The 16,883-nt window shown below is 39.4% G+C and overlaps 1 protein-coding gene and 1 pseudogene across 2 annotated transcripts in view; both read right to left on the bottom strand.

Moving 5' to 3' along the window:
- The window catches only part of Slc13a1 (solute carrier family 13 member 1), a 77,120-nt gene that overhangs the window by 40,209 nt on the left and 20,028 nt on the right, over window positions 1-16,883 (bottom strand). The window contains exons 3-6 of one of the 2 annotated variants that reach the window (XM_029478626.2): window positions 6,960-7,096; window positions 4,225-4,412; window positions 3,540-3,597; window positions 3,411-3,456 (exon numbers count right to left, since the gene is read on the bottom strand). In XM_029478626.2, coding sequence (XP_029334486.1) covers window positions 3,411-3,456; window positions 3,540-3,597; window positions 4,225-4,412; window positions 6,960-7,096 — 429 coding nt within the window. Of the gene's footprint in view, window positions 1-3,410; window positions 3,460-3,539; window positions 3,598-4,224; window positions 4,413-6,959; window positions 7,097-16,883 lie in introns of both variants that reach the window. The other variant, XM_021165220.3, reaches the window with a different exon arrangement.
- Window positions 7,970-11,045, bottom strand: LOC110296430 (thyroid hormone receptor-associated protein 3 pseudogene; annotated as a pseudogene).

Raw genomic sequence — 16,883 nt, 5'->3', positions numbered from 1 at the left:
CTCTCTCTCTCTATCTCTCTCTCTCTCTCTCTTTTTATTAAATATTTTCTTTATCTACATTTCAAATGTTATCCCCTTTCCTGGTTTTCCCCTCTGAAAACTCCCTATCCCCTTCTTCCTCCTCCTGTTCACCAACCCACCCACTCCCACTTCCTGGCCCTGGCATTCCCCTACATTGGGGCACAGAGCCTTCACAGGACCAAGGGCCTCTCCTCCCATTGATGACCGACTAGGGCATCCTCTGCTACATATGCAGCTGGAGCTATGAGTCCCATCATATGTACTGTTTGGTTGGTGGTTTAGTCTCTGGGAGCTCTGGGGGAGGGGGTACTGGTTAGTTCATATTGTTGTTCCTCCTATGGGGCTGCAAACCAATTAAGAACTCCTTGGGTCCTTTCTCTAGATCCTTCATTGGGGACCCTGTGCTTAGTCCAATGGTAGGCTGTGAGCATCCATTTCTGTATTTGTCAGGAACTGGCAGAGCCTCTCAGGCCCCTGTCAGCAAGCATTTGTTGGCATCCACAATAGTGTCTGGGTTTGGTGATTATATGTGGGATGGATCCCCAGGTGGGGCAGTCTCTGGATGGTCTCTTCAGTCTCTGCTCCAAACTTTGTCTCTGTAACTAGTATTTTTCCCCCTCTTCTAAGAAGGATCAAAGTGTCCACACTTTGCTCTTCTGTCTTCTGTTTCATATGGTTTGTGAATTGTATCTAGGGTATTCCAAGCTTCTGGGCTAATATCCACTTTTCAGTGAGTGCATATCTGTGTTCTTTTGTGAGTGGGTTACCTCACTCAGGATGATACAGTTGTGGACATCAGTAGATGCCTGTTAATGCTTAGGCCTTGCCCCATAGTGAGAGGAGAACCTTGTGGGGAAAATAATCTCCCTGTTTGGTGTACAGCATGGAAACTTGCCCTTTAGTTATGTTTAGTTATGTATGTTCTCCCTTTTGGCCAGTTGTGAGTTACATGCACATGTGCATACATGTGTGCATGTGTGCACGCACACACACCGACACAAGATCAAGCCAGTACAAATTTCATAGTGGATGGGGGAGGGATTCATGAAGCGTACTCTTCCCTGAAGACCTTTTGGAAGTTGATAGCTGCTAGAAGGGAAAGGTTTCCTTCAGTAAGGCTCCACCTCCAGCACTGGCCCTACATTCATGCTTGTAGGCAGTGCTAACTGGATTCAGTGGTTTATTGTTACAAGGGGGAAGGAAATGAAGGGATTTAGGAGACATGGGTCTGTTGGAGTTTGGGAAGAATAGGGAAAAGTGGGAGTTAATATGATCAAAACACTTTATATACACATATGAAAATCTCAAAGAGAAACCAAAAATATTTCATCTATATAAAACACTTTTTTTTTTCCCTAAAAGCTTATTCTACAGGAAAAAAAAAACCCTTATAGCTGAATTTTAAAGTATTAGGGTCTGAAAGACCATATAACATCAGCACTTACAGTTTTGCTTCTCTCTTCTAAACTTAGATAGCAATCTTTATTGCCTACAGTATACCCCCACCTACCTACCTATTTTTATGGGAAAGTTTACCTCCATCTGTGTTCCCCATCTCAATCCACTGCAGCCCAGTCTACCCTCTCATAGTTTAGAGCAGTGGATTCATTTTCTATAATTTTTTTTCTTGTTGCCAGGGCCTGATTTATTAGAAAACTCAAGTCAGTCCCTTTGGTGTCACAACGTTATGAGAGAATGTATCCCAGAGTAGAATTTGCCATGTTTCCCATTAGCTTCACAGTTTCTTTCCACAAGAGAACCTCCCAACTTACTGTGGGTTCAAAGATCTGCCCTTAGCCTGGCCAGGCATTTAGCCAGGCTTCTCTAGCACCTGCACAGCAGAGGCGTCCCAATGGCTGTGAGCTTTGAAACGTTGAAATTTTGATAAATGCATTCTTTGATTAGAGTGTCTTTTTCTATTTTACCTCTTCATATTCACTTATTCCTTAATTGGTGAAGATAAATATTGAATTCCTACTGTGTTTCAGATAATGGATATGCTGAGGTTAAAACCAGAATACAGTAGACCTGTTCTTATAGACATGGAATTTGCAATCGTCTCTTACAGATTGTCCTCTTTCCAGACTCAAGCGCTTTATCTAATACCCCTTCTCCATGATATGTCCACATTAAACTAATTGTGCTACTCTTTTGGAAAGCTTGGTTTTGGGAGGAAACTTGTAGCTTTTTTTGTGTCTATATCATTGTTTTGCATTTCCTAGATTCTGAGATATTTATATTAAGGAGTAGTCTGTTTGTAACATCTCTCCCTACAAAGCCCAGAACACATTGGATAGCAAATCAATTTGAACTTAAAATTTAGGCATGGTACCAGAAAGCTAGCTTGCTAAAGATATTCCTAAGGAAGTTACTGGCTGTGTGTAAATTTTTTACCCCTTCTCTTTAGACTTGCTAGGCTTCATGAGCGTATACAAAGTTTATTTTCTAATGTACGCTTCTATAACACACCTGCCTCACTTAATTTTTAATGTTTTATAGGGAATATTTCTATCCTCAAAGATAATAATGTTTTCACAAACATGAATTTTTTCATAAAAACCTTCAGGTAGACACAGCTAATGGTTTAAACCTTATCTTGCATTTATTTTCTCTTTCCAGAGAACTCATTCTTTCCTTGAAATTTCTAGGAGCAATAACGTTCCTTTCCCCACTGAGCTGCATGCTAATGTATTAGGCAGCCCAAAGAGGAAATATATACCTTGCTCTCCTCTTCTTAATGCCATGGTTACTGTAGGACTACTTATAAGTAGGATTATTTTCATCTGTCTTGAGAAATTCTGCTCCTGGTGCAGTGCATTGCAGTGTTTTTATATTGATTTATTTGAAGGAAATGCATTATATGGAGCGGTTTTCTAAGGTCCCCTTCCTCTCCTCAATGCCTACAACAGCTGCAACTCTTTTGCCTGGATTTGACAGAAGCAACTCATGAATTCCACATTGAAATTTTAGTAGCAGTGAGAACGCTAAAATTACAGGCTCACTTGTAAGTATGTGAAAAAGGGTGTTCTAAGTCTGCGGTCTGAAGAAACAGATGATGCTAATGAGAACCAGAGGGATGAGTCAACAAGATTTAGTAAGAACTGAAACAGTATTCTGTGAGCAGAAACATTTCTTTAAAATTCAGTTGGCTAATCACCATCACCACAATTCTACTAGAAGGAAAAAAATTAATGATGTGAGTTTACAAAGTCTAAAATCTTATCTGGATATCTATTGAGGAAGTCATATCAAACCATCATACCACACTTGGGCTTTTTATACAAATTAATTTTATATGAGGAAGTAACATTTTAAAATAGGCATGCATCCAGTTAGGGTATGACTATAATTCATGTACAAGTATTCAGGAAGAATCACATGTAACGTACCTTTTCTGTCTCCATCTTTCTTGACACTTTCCCTTTGTCATGACTGCTTCTGAAACATAAATTGACCCAGTTTGTAATTTCATCAAAATGTAATTTGGAAAATCTTTATTAAATATCAATAGTCTTTACCCTGAAGCTGGTTTTGTTTTCTCTTTTTTCTCATTTGTTTCTTGTCCAATAACAGTTTCTGTAAGATATTAAATGAAAGAAAGGCCTTTAAATAGAGAGCTATTAATGGGTCTGCATATGTGCACACATGATGAGTATGTGTGTGTACATATGTGTATGTATGCATTAGAAGGTAGAAGCATTATTTGAAATTTAAAAATAAACAAGTTCACCTTATATTAATATAGTATCCTTCTTTTATTAGCACAAATATCCTGCAACATCTTCCATTGCATCAAGCAGTTCATCAGAGCAAGAAATACCAAAGGTATTTAATGCTGTGTTGTACCCCAGTAGGATGTAGGAATGAAATATCTATAACGCATGCAGGAAAACCATTCATGAGAAAGAAGAATAACCTGGATGTCTTTGGATAAGGACATAAAAGCATTCCATTGGACTGGCTAGAGGGTACAAAGGCATTCTTCCTTTTTTATGCCAGAGAATATATACTCAATAGTTAATTTAATGTAAAGCATTTGTAGAATTCATTTGGATAGATACTGGAGACTACAAAAATAGTGAGGCTAAATGTATATCATGCATTTATGCATTCTTAATTCAAAAATTATATCCCAGCATTATTGAATTGATGCCTACTGCCCAAATGACTAGACCCCACTGTGGCCATATCAATACATGATACCATCAATGTCCAGTCCGTGGGCGGCAGATTCATTGAAATAAGTCATCTGAGTGGCCTCGGCCTCTGCTTCAGCACTGATGATCTGCTGCGCCACAGCCTCCACGATGGGCATCACCATGGCAGCAGTAGAGGTGTTGCTAAGCCACATAGATAAGAAGGCAGTGCTGCTCATGAACCCCAACGTCAGCCTGAAACGAGAGGGTCTTTAGTGCGGAGCTGGGCTATGGAGCTGAGCTCATGTAGCTCTCTACAGTCAACTATTTCACAAGTGTTTGCAAGTTGGAAATAATGTGCTTCAGAACACAGAAGGTCAAGTTTCTGCCCTGACAGGGGACTCCAAGTGTATTTACACAGACAGGTAGGAAGTTATTAAGATATATGCCCCTTAAGGGTACAAGGAGAACATTCTTTTCAAAATCAGATAATAACTTAAATGTACACCTAACTGCAAATTAGTACGTAGCAAAACAGCTTGAGTGTTACCCTAATACTTGAGTTTTTTTTTTTTTAATGAATAAGCTACTTGTCTCTAGACCCAAGGAAGAGGAAGGGGCCATCCACCCAAGAGAATCCCCTGCTTTTGTTTCACCTTTGGACCATTTTTCTGTTTGTGCAGCAAAAGGAAGTAGGAACAAGATTCCTATTTATAAATCTCCCTTTCACTCATTCATTCTCCTGGTTCAATATATAGTGGGTGGAGAAAATGGCTACAATCACTTGCTAAAATGAAGCTTGAGAATTTTCTATAGATTCTATTAGTTATGATCTCCTGAACCTAGCATTCCTTCCTGTTGTCAAGAATTAGATTTATTACTTGTCTTTTCTTATACATAGAGTAATTCATCCTTAAAATAACACATCTAAGACTTTGGGACTTAAACCATTTCTATAAAACTTCACCATGATATTTGAGCAGGAATAGGGGTTTGATCTGATAGGAGTTGCCAAAAATCATTCAGAAGGAGATATTTCTATGACATGCTAATTATATAATCACCTTTTAAAAAAATTAGCTCTATATAAACAATTCTTTACCGTGTTTCCAACTTAAGTTGATGAATATTTTGAGTATGATGAATATTTTTATGTGTGAAACAACATAAAACATCTTAGAAATATGCTTAAACAGAACTTACTCTTAATTTAAAAAAATAAAAACTGTAACTATACTATCATTAAAATCTAAAACTATACTAACTTGTAGTATATAGAGAATGTATAATTTTTTCCATGTTAAAAAAATTAGCATCATGTGAGGCTTCTACTGGTAGAAATGCCTTAAACCAAAGAGGCAAATAACGATGTAATGAACAGGAGTCCTGCCTAACTGCACACTGCAGTGTCCTCTCTCCTGGAACAATGACCAAGGAAAAGATTTCTATGGTACCTGTACTGGCTGGTTTTGTGTCAACTTGACGGAGGCTGGAGTTATCACAGAGAAAGGAGCTTCAGTTGGGGAAACGCCTCCATGAGATCCAATTAGTGATCAAGGGGGGAGGTCACCTTGTGGGTGGTGCCATCTCTGGGCTGGTAGTCTTGGTTCTATAAGAGAGCAGGCTGAGCAAGCCAGGGGAGGCAAGCCAGTAAAGAACATCCCTACATGGCTTCTGCATCAGCTCCTGCTTCCTGACCTGCTTGAGTTCCAGTCCTGACTTCCTTGTTGATGAACAGCAGTATGGAAGTGTAAGCTGAATAAACCCTTTCCTCCCCAACTTGCCTCTTGGTCATGATGTTTGTGCAGGAATAGAAACCCTAAGACAGTACCCAAGAGGAAAAGGTACTATTCCACATATTTACATAATAAATATATTTTAGAGAATTATATTCATAAGATAAAATTCTAAGTAATATATTTTGTCATGTTTGTCTCAGATGTGCCATATATACACAGAGAATTGTGCATAAACATACATGCATAGTATTAGTATTTTAGCAAAGAAATTTGCTCTACAGAAATTTGCTCTACACAGAGTCTCCTATGCCCTTGAAGAAATTATGCAACAGAAGTCAATTTATTTCCATATTTTCCAAAGGATGATAAGAAGGAGAAAAACCACCTAAGGCTTTAAAGTAAAGCATTATGCAAATTATTATGACACTGGAAGTGTTCCTTAGCTGATGTTCGTGTTCATAACAAGAGGTGGAGTAGAACCCAAATAACTAATTAATTCAATGGAATGAAAAACATTCATTTCAGTGAAGGGGAATCAGTCAAATGAGTAATTTCGCGTACGGAAGAAAATTCTCAATTGATTGTTTCACTTTGCAACACTTGATTTGAAAAGAAAAATGTGTTCACCTTGAAATTTTCCTGCACAGATTTGTATTCTGTCAGTAATGTCTTTGTCTTTGGTTCTTAACATCCTCCCTGTTGATAAAGGATGCTCTTGAATGAGTTTTGAATGTGTAATCAGCCAAATAAACAAGATGGAATTGAAATCTACTCTGAAGTATATCAATCTCCTGTGCTGGGGTTCAAGGCGTCTCTCATCTTTGACTCCAGTGGTGTGTTAAAGCTGAGAGCGTTGTGTGCATCTCTTCCAATCTCCCTGAAATTTGACCTGCACTAAAAGGAAACTATTTGCTGTTTCCCTCCTACCCCTCAAGCACTCTTCACACCACCTTCATGGTTATCCTGCTGCCCAAGGCAGTTCCTGCATTACTTACTTAAATTTTGCTGGGCACACAACCATGTGGTTAGGATATAATGTGGGTGCTGTATACATAATACTCACCAAGCTGGATTTACCCCCACCATCATCACCATCCTCAGAGCGATCCTCTTGTGCAAATTCCATTTTTCTATTGATGTTGCTAAACAGATGACTCCAATTAGCAGAAGGTGAAAGTCTTTGAAATAAGCAGAAGCCACCTGAAATTGCAATGAAAACCATGATTATGTATCTTGGTCCAGGAATGATGTACAACTGACACTCATAGGCCACTACTCTTAACTGTGACCTTCAACTGTGCAATTGTCTATTGTGTCAAAGGACATGTAAATGTGTTTGAGTACACACTGTATATAGTTTCAATCAGAAAGAACACTATTTTAAAGAATACAGGAAAATATACATACAAAAAAGCACTAAATTTTTTAAAAACGAGTCACGTCGTACAAGTGGTGCTATGCTTTAATTCTCCATCTAATAACTGATATTACTGTTAAAATATCTTATAGTGGAGTACCAAGGACTGAAATGTCAGGGAATTTCACATTAGTCCCCACATTTTCAAATCTTCATCCTCACCAACCTGAATTCATAACTTTATCATAACTTTACCTGTTTTCTGACAAGCATAGTCTTCCTTCATATTTGAAGGATTTCATCTTCAAAGTAGTTTATTACAAAACAAGTGTCTTTACCTAAAGACTGCCATTTTAAACCACTTTTACTTATCATCACTCAGAGAGGAACAGAGTGTCCAGTCACCTTGAGCTACTATTTGCCAGAGTAATTCCAAAGAATTACCTAACGTGTTTAATACAAATCTCCCAACTCTGTTAAAATTGTGTGTTCAGTTGGGTTAGAATCTCAACTCTAAAAATTCCGGATTTTTCTCCCACTTTGGCCTTCACAAAACCTTTAAATGACAATTTATCGTATATTTTCCAAAAAAATGGTCTAGCATTTTTCCCATTTTCAGAATGTCTTTAATTTTAATAAATTTACTCATAATTTGTTAGAGAAGGCATCTCAAGCAACTGGTATTTAGAACTAACTTTAGGAAATGCTTGATAAAATCAAACCACCATGCTATGCTGAGCAGTCAGACCATGTTTTCTGAATACACTGGGGGAGGGGCCGGGGGGGTGTCTATCCTGTGTACCTCTGGGCTTTTCTAAGTTTTAGCTGCTTCGTGTTCGTTTCTTCTCTTTAGATAGTTTGGAAGGCCTTTATGCAATGTCCGTCCATAGGATCCAAAGTGATGCTCTTTAACAATGGTCACTATATGCTGGGCTAACAATTCTAAGGGGCTATGCTGAGACTGAGCTGACTGTATGTGCTGGAAAATGGAACGATACTCCTGTTCCTTTTGTTGCTACGAATTAGATCCTGACAAAGCATTCATTCCTGAGCCAAATAAGCCGTTGCGTCATACAAGGTCCTCATCAAAGGCGTCCATCCGGACATTGACCTGGGCCTCTCTAGTAATGGAAAAGGAAGACTTCCCTGAGGAAATGTCTTCTTTGTTTCCCAGCTTGTCATTGCTTTTAGAGGTCTTTCTTGGGGGAGGAGGCGAACTTTTCTCCTGGACCTCCTTGTGTGCAGTCACCGGGAAACTCTTTTCTGGCAAAAAGCTCCTGTGCTCACTTTTGCTCCTCTTGGATGCTCCACACACCTCATTTCAGGATCTTTCTGTGAAAGGCTTCTTCCCCAGCTCCTCTGCTTCCTGCGTCTTTTCCTTCCCTGCGTGCAGGCTCTCCCTCTTGCCTGACTTCTTCCTGGTTTTTGTTTGCATTGGCTATGACTTTAGACATTAATCTGGGCTCACCATCAAACTTTTATTTTTGTCCTTATCTTGGTCATCCGTCTCCTTCTTCTGGAAGTCAGCCATCTTCTCAACGTCATCCTGGAACTTATACCTTTTGGGCAACTGGCTGCTTCGAAGGGCTTCTCGGTGTCCGTTTAGGAAACAAATGGATCAGATTTCATTTTTTGCATCAGAGAAGCCCTTTTTCTCCCGCAGCTTCTCTTCAGCAATATTTGTTTCTGTTTTTTATTCTTCCTGGTCTCTGCCTTTTGCTCTTCCAGGTACATTTGTGTGTGTGTGTATGCTGCTCCTCCCGAAGCAGCGCTCTCCTCGTTCTGAGATGAACCACATGCAGAGCCAGTGGCTGGTGGACTCTTACCCACAGGGCTCTTTTTGGATGGACTCAAAGACCCAGAGCCATGGTGGAACTGACCTAGTGTGCTCCAGACTGATATCCTGAGCCACCTGACATAGATAAACTCACCTGGATGTATTAGAAAGTGGAGGACTAGGGATTGGCAGGGGGCTAAGATGTGGTGACCTTTGCCTAACCACCATAGACTGGAGGGGGATTTTAAGAACAGGGCTTCTGGCTCAGGGACTCAGATCAGAAATCGAGGCTCGTGATGCAGAACCAGCACCATAGGTGGTGGCATCTGGCCGTGGTTTTGCTCTCTTAGACCCTTTTATATCTTGAGAAGTGCCTCCAGAGAATATCTCATATCCTCATATCCCTGGCTATCACCAGCTTCCTGTAGTGGCTGGCTATCTGGAAGAGGACATTTTCTCTTTTGTAGACTTGGCGCTTAGACAGCTCAATTCTGCTGTGGTCTGAGGATGACTGGGGAATGAGGAGCGTCTTGACATATCAGAGGATGAGTTAGAGTTTCTAGAACAGCTCCTGAACCGTGGTGAAGGGTACCTTCTCTTTGGGTATCTGGATTGAGAACAGTCTCGATGAGGGCTATATGCTGGTAATTCTGCCAATTGGAACAGTAGTTTTCATAGCCACCTTGATTGTACTGGCCCCATGAATAAAAGCCTCGGTTTTGCCCACAGGCCTCCTGTATCCTCTGTTGTGACCTTGGAAATCTCAATTCTGATATACTCGGAGGTGATTCCTTTCTCTGTTATGAGCTGCGGCATATGATCTGGAATGAGACCTAGAACTCAGCCTGTGCTTCCTTGAATGAGAGACAGATCAGCTTCAGCATCGAGACTTGGAAAGCAAATGAGACGAGATTTTGATGTAGATCTTGAGCAAGAAGAGCGAGACCAGACCAGTATTTTGTTTGTTTTTGCCGTCTTGGAAGAAATCAAACCTCAAAGATTCTATGATTGCTTGAAACTCACAGCAAAAGCTGTGCTTGAGAGGCTGGAGGGATTCACTTGTTCCGAGTGATTGCTATAGTCAGTCGTGGTAACTAACACATGTCTTTATTCCTACCACCTGGACCGGCCAGTGAGCCACTACAGCTCAACCTGTCAGAAGGTCGCACCACGCCTGCCCTCCTTTACATCTTTTTAAGAATGAGAAGAATTAAATGTTTCACAACAAAGAGAAATGACAACCATTTGAGGAGCTGCAGAGGCTCTCATTTGAGACCAAAGGGATGTCTGATAGTTTCTTCTCCCAAATCCTCCGTGAATTTCTTCAATGATGAAACATCTGGAATTTCCAAGTGGGTCCTGTTGTCGTTCTGACCAGCCCTCCTCCTCCTCCTCCTCCTCCTCCTCCTTCTTCTTCCCATAACTTGCAACTGCTTACTTAATTCTATGCTCTCAGTCTTATGCCTGACACCTATCCTGTGGCTTCAGAAACTGATGTTTTTAAATCATCGAAGTCTTGACACAAACTAGGAACTCTGTAAATAAAATTGAATAAATTACGGAGGAAGTAAAGAATACTATGATTTCTGAGCTCCTGCCTTCCAAATGTCTATATTCAGTCCTAACCCTTCCAGCCACCCAACTCTGTGCCATTATTTGCTATAACTGTTTTAGTATATTGATTTTCCAGTGTGTCTGTTCCTGTAAACACCTTTTCCCCTTAATAGTTTGTTCATTGTTCTTTGGGAACTTTTTCTTGGCCTACTTTGAAATAGTTCTAATCTGGTCTCACAATTGCCTATATGTTAGAAGGTTTCATGTGTGACCTTCTTGTTTTATACATTTGATGGCAAATCCTACAGACTTAATTCCTATCTCTGTGTGACTAACATGCATACTATCTAACACAGCAGAGATGAACTACACACTTGTGGAATGAGTGGTGACTTCAACACTCTTTGTATTCTGACAGAGAAGTCCAAGTTCCAGAGTGTGAACCCAAAAGAGATTTCCATGTCCCACAAACATCTACATCTTAGTGGTTCAAAATAACAGACACCTTCTCAGCTCAAATATCCTTCATGTGCTCTCTTCCTCCTGTTCTCTGTCTCATGAAGAATAAAACTCCATCTAGTCTGTGGTCTAAGTCAAATTTCAGAGTTATCTGAAATTCCCCTTTCATTTCCAATATGTGTGTTCTGTTCCTTTTACTGTCTCTGTATTTTAAATGCATTGAATCTTCTCTATTCACACATGATCCCACCATTAAGGTTCCACCATTGTTTTCTAACCGATCCTACAGCACTGCTAGTCACTTTTATGAAGTGTGAATCTAGTCACGTCATCAACCCTTTTATTCCCTTTCAGGTAATTCTGTGGTACCTGAGAACTAATCCTATATTCTCCATTTGTCAAACATAATCGATCTAAATTCAGGCTCACTGAATCTCTCCAGCTCAATCTTTTTACCACCTGATTTCATGCAATTGTTTTCTGTGTATGTATTCTCCAAACAAAAGAAATAATTAGACATTTGATTTCAACTGAAGCTGTAATCACCTTTTTGCATTTTCTACAAACTTCTCATCTTCCTTCATAGATTAAAACAGTTGTGAGTTTTCCCAAGATTTCCATTCTGGGACCCTAATCTGGACTGCATGGTAGTTCTGTGTGTTATGACAAAACCATGTATATTGTGTTGAATTTTTTCACTTCATTAGACTAGATAACTTTGAAGATAGAATGAATTATATTGATCAGATAATTATCAACTTATCATATATACATACAGTTTGTGTTTAATAGGTATTTAATTACCAAGTCCTTAGGTTCAAGAATCTTGAAGGTTATTAAATGAAAAGAAGTAAATTATCAGAGAAGGCAGTACAGTATGGTGAGCATACAGGAGATACTTCTTCGAGGCATAGTTAAGTTTAAGAGTAAGTACCCACTTTTTCCTAGGAAGTATGGGAAGTTGGTCTATAAGACCTAATACTGGTCCTTACACTGGGATCCATCCCATAAGCAATCACCAAACCCAGACACTATTACATATGCCAACAAGATTTTGCTGACAGGACCCTGATATAGCTATCTCTTGTGAGGCTATGCCAATGCCTGGCAAATACAGAAGTGGATGTTCACAGTCATCTATTGGATGGAACACAGGACCCAAATAAAGGAACTAGAGAAAGTACCCAAGAGTTGAAGGGGTCTGCAACCCTATAGGAGGAACAACAATATGAACTAAACAGTAACCCCAGAGCTCGTGTTTCTAGCTGCATATGTAGCAGAGGATGACCTCGTCGGCCATCAATGGGAGGAGAGGCCCTTGGTCTTGCGAAGATTATATGCCCCAGTACAGGGGAATGGCATGGCCAGGAAGCAGGAGTGGGTAGGCTGGGGAGCAGGGCAGGGGGAGGGTACAGGGGTCTTTCAGAGAGGAAACTAGGAAATGGGATAGCATTTGGAATGTAAATGAAGAAAGTATATAATAATAATAATAATAATAATAATAATAATAATAATAAATCTAATACTGGAATTTTGAAAGTTGCTCCTTTTTGTGTTTTGCTTATGGAAATAACTCACTGACTGCTATAGCACTGTACTGGCTAGTTTTGTGTCAACTTGACACAGCTGGAGTTATCACAGAGAAAGGAGCTTCATTTGAGGAAATGCCTCCATGAGATCCAGCTGTGGGGCATTTTCTCAATTAGTGATCAAGGGGGAAAGGCCCCTTGTGGGTGGGACCATCTCTGGTCTGATAGTCTTGGGTTCTATAAGACAGCAGGCTGAGCAAGCCAGGAGAAGCAAGCCAGTAAAGAACATCCCTCCATGGCTTCTGCTTCAGCTCCTGCTTTCTGACCTGCTTGAGTTCCAGTCCTGACTTCCTTTGGTGACGAATAGCACCATGGAAGTGTAAGCCGAATAAACCCTTTCCTCCCCAACTTGCTTCTTGGTCATGATGTTTCTGCAGGAATAGAAACCCTGACTAAGACAGGCATGATGTTGTTGTTTCCCTAAATCTATGTATGGGACCATTACATGAACATAACATTGGCTCTACTTTTTTTAAAAGATGGTAGAAGACATTCTCTTGTCCTTCATCATGAGTGAAACATAAAGTCGACACCAACAGAGCAGAAAGTTAACCCTTAACACACACCAAATCTATTGCTATTTTAAACTTTTATTTTATGTGTGTGTGTGTGTGTGTGCATACACACATGTTTGTGCCTGTCTGAGTACATATGGAAGTAAAAACAGGGCGCTGGATCCACTAGAGATGAATTTATAGGTAATTGTGAGTAGTTCAATGCCAGTTTGTGGAACCATAGATCCTGTACATGAACAGGTGCTCTTTGCTGCTCTACAGCTCCTCTACTGGGCTTTGAACTTGTAACTTTCAGCCTCCAGAACGAAATACATTTCCATTGTTTGTAAGTTCCTAGCTTCAGTTAATTTTGTTATTTTGTTTTAGACACCTGAATGGATAGTTGATACATTTAAAATTATAACTCTGCTTGAAGTTACATAATAAAATCTCATGCTATCTTTGTCTATACCAGAATATCAATCAACCTTTTCTCTAGTGTATCCATGAAGTATAAACTTCCTGAAAGTTAGTCATTAACAGCCTTCTTGTTTATCGGACTGATAACTATGGTATCAAAGTACTTATGTTAAGTAATACTTATTTTGCTTTCTAATGGATATCAAGCAAACGAAGATAGCAGGGCAAAAGTATAGAAGAGTTTTTTAACTCTGAAACTATGTGCAAGCACTGAAGAACACCCAGGAAACATTAATAGATCACATGAGGTTGGCACTATCAATAGTTTTGGGGAAATCTCTGGTTGTCTTGGAATGTATCCCCAGAAAATGTGGGCAAACAACTGCATTAGCAAGTGACTAAGCACAAGAATATGTTCAGAACTATATTCTTTTATGGGTATAGTGGGGCAGATGTTAAGAAGGGTCTTTATGTAGCTCTGGCTATTCCGATACTCACTGTGTAGACCAGTCTGGGGATATACCTGTCTCTGCCTCTGGAGTGCAAGGATTTAAAGTATGCACCACCATGTCCAGCAAGATGTTCTTGTAACCTATTTGATTCACTGAGGGATTATCATACTTTTGAAAGGATAGATTGTAACTGTGTAAATATTCTAGGCATATTCTTTATTTGTTATTCTAGGTATATTATATTCTAGGTATATTTTTGTTGTTATCATTTTGTTGTTTTTGTTTTGTTTTTATGTACATGATCTCTGTAACAATTATTCAACTTTGTCAGTGGCATGCAAGAGCCAATAGCAATATAAAATAAGTGACTAAGTTGTATTGCAATAAAACTTCACTTTGAAAATTAGGTACCAAGATGGATTGGCCCTCGGTTCTTAGATTATCAATCCTTTGCCAGCTTATATGGTCTACTTTGTAAACAAATTTGAGATTAAACTTAAAGAAGAAGGTCCATATTCTTTGTTTGCTGTTGTAGATGCTATCTGGCATTTCATATAGATGAGATATACTTGAGGAAGAACATTGTGTATAGCCTAACATCCAAGAGACAATCACAGAAAATTTTCTCAGGGACTAGTGATGTGGCTCAGCTGGTAGAGTGCATGCAGAGATCCCTAGGTTTTGGTATCAGAACCAAATAAAGCACAGCCTGGTGCATACTATAATCTCAGACATACAGCTGGAAGGTAGAGGCAGGGGGATAAGAAGAAGGCTCAGGTCATTCTTTGCTACATAGAAAGCTTGAGGCCAAGAGATTGTGAAATAGGTAAATAAAGGAAGGAAGGAAAAAAGGAAGTACTTGTGATTTAGAAATGACACTGATAAATAAAACTATTTTGAGAGAAAAATGGATATGTCAAGTAAAATTCATGAGGTTTAAAGTCCGTTTACAAGATCAAGATAGTTACATTCCTGCCCCCAAATGGGATTTCATCTAAAATAAATATGAAATTTTTCAATTGAAACACCTGGGTTCCTGCCTAGTTATATAATTTATCAGCTGAGCAACCTTTGCCCAAATCAATAAAAAGTCATGAAAAGTAGTTCTGTACATTGTCTGTGAGCTCAATAAAAATGTCTCTGTAATATATGCTTTGTTGCTTAAAATTAATATGATTAAATACTTCATTTTAGAATATTTATTTAAGTTGTTTTATTATGCAATGCTTACATTTCTGGTCTGCATTTTAACTGACTTAATAGCAATTTGACAGCTTGGTAATTGCTTCATCCTTAAAGCATTTGCTTCATTAGGATGTAAGGCTTTCACACCTTTCTGGTTTTCCTTTTATCTCAGTAACCTTTCTTCTGGTCTCCTTGCCTAATACTTTCTCTTCTCATTAACCTGTTTCTTGTTTTGTTGTTCTAGCTGTTTTTGTTGTTGTTTGCATTATTTGAGACTGACTTTCTCTATTCATCTTCAAATGACCTTCTATGTACAAGGCTCAGGGTGGCCTCAAAATTGCCTCCAGAGTACTTACATAACAGTTTTAAGGGTCCATAGCCAGTGTTGCCAATCTCTGAAGGTTGTAAAATACAACAATCTATTTTGATTTTCCTTCTTCCTTTTGTTTCTTTTTTTCTTTCTTTCTTTTTCTCTTGTTTCCTTCTTTCCTTCTTTCCTTCTCCCTCCCTCCCTCCCTCCCTCCCTCCCTCTCTCCCTCCCTTCTTTCCTCTTTTCTTTCCTTTTTTAAAATGTTCATTGGTGTTTTGCCAGAATGGATACCTGTGTGGGGAAGTCAGAAACCCTGAAACTGGAGCTATAGACAGCAGTGCCTGCTGTTTGGGAACTGGGAATTGAGCCTGGCCCTCTGGAAGAGCAGCTGGGGCTCTTAACCGCTGAGCTACCCCATCTCCACTTCAGTTTTATGTTTTCACTTACTTTCCTAAATGATCTTAAGTCATAGACTTTAAAGATATCTAAACGCTGGTGCCTGCCAGATCTAGTAACTCCAGGTTATCCCATCTCTCATAAACTCCGAATGTCCAGTAAGCTGAATCCATACTTGTACCCCATACTCAACATCTCCACTTAGGGACCCAATAAGCATCTCAAGTGTACACATCAAGAACTAAAGCCCCATGCTTCCACCCTTCCCCACACCCAGTCAGCTTTCTACAATCATTCCAGATTCCTGGATGCAGCTCCATTTCTCTACCTGAAAGGACGAACACCTAAGAGGCATCCTTGAATCTCTTCTTTCAATTGAGTGCTATATCTAGTAAGTAAAGGAAGTGAGTTAGCAGCTGGCTTTTCTTTCCAACGTCATTAACAATATAATCGATATATGTGTCACAGCCCTGTTCTGGTCTCCACCTAGCTTGCAGTAGCTTGCCCATCTCCTCTTTGCTTACTTTCTCAATACAGTAGCTCAAATTATTCCTTGAAAATCAAAGTCTGCTCAATATTATCCATTAAGTTTCTACCTCCTCATTGATAAAAGTTTATCATGGACTTGTTGGCCACAGCCAGCTCAAATCTTATCGAGGCCCCTCCCTGACACCCTCTTTAGTAGATTTGTACTTAATCCTTTGGCTGTAGTCATGCCATAGGCACTAACCTGCCTTGAGGCTTTTGTAAGGGGGTGTTCTCCTTTAATGGACATTCTCCAGTACTTAAATAACTAAAATCTTTATCTCCAGCTAAATAGGATGTTTATCCTGATTAAAAAAGTTTTATTAGAGTAAATAACTTTATCTGAATTGTTACCCTACTGATCTTCACTAACTTTTTGCATGTTTTTTCATATCATCAAATATATTTAATTGATGTGGGGAGTAGATCTACGCATGTGTGTGCCCGTGTGTGTGTGTGTGTGTGTGTG

This window comes from Mus caroli, unplaced genomic scaffold (genome assembly GCF_978045245.1).
Source record: "Mus caroli unplaced genomic scaffold, Mus_caroli_1 scaffold_7, whole genome shotgun sequence".
NCBI lineage: Eukaryota > Metazoa > Chordata > Mammalia > Rodentia > Muridae > Mus > Mus caroli.
This window is presented reverse-complemented; position numbering and strand designations above follow the sequence as displayed.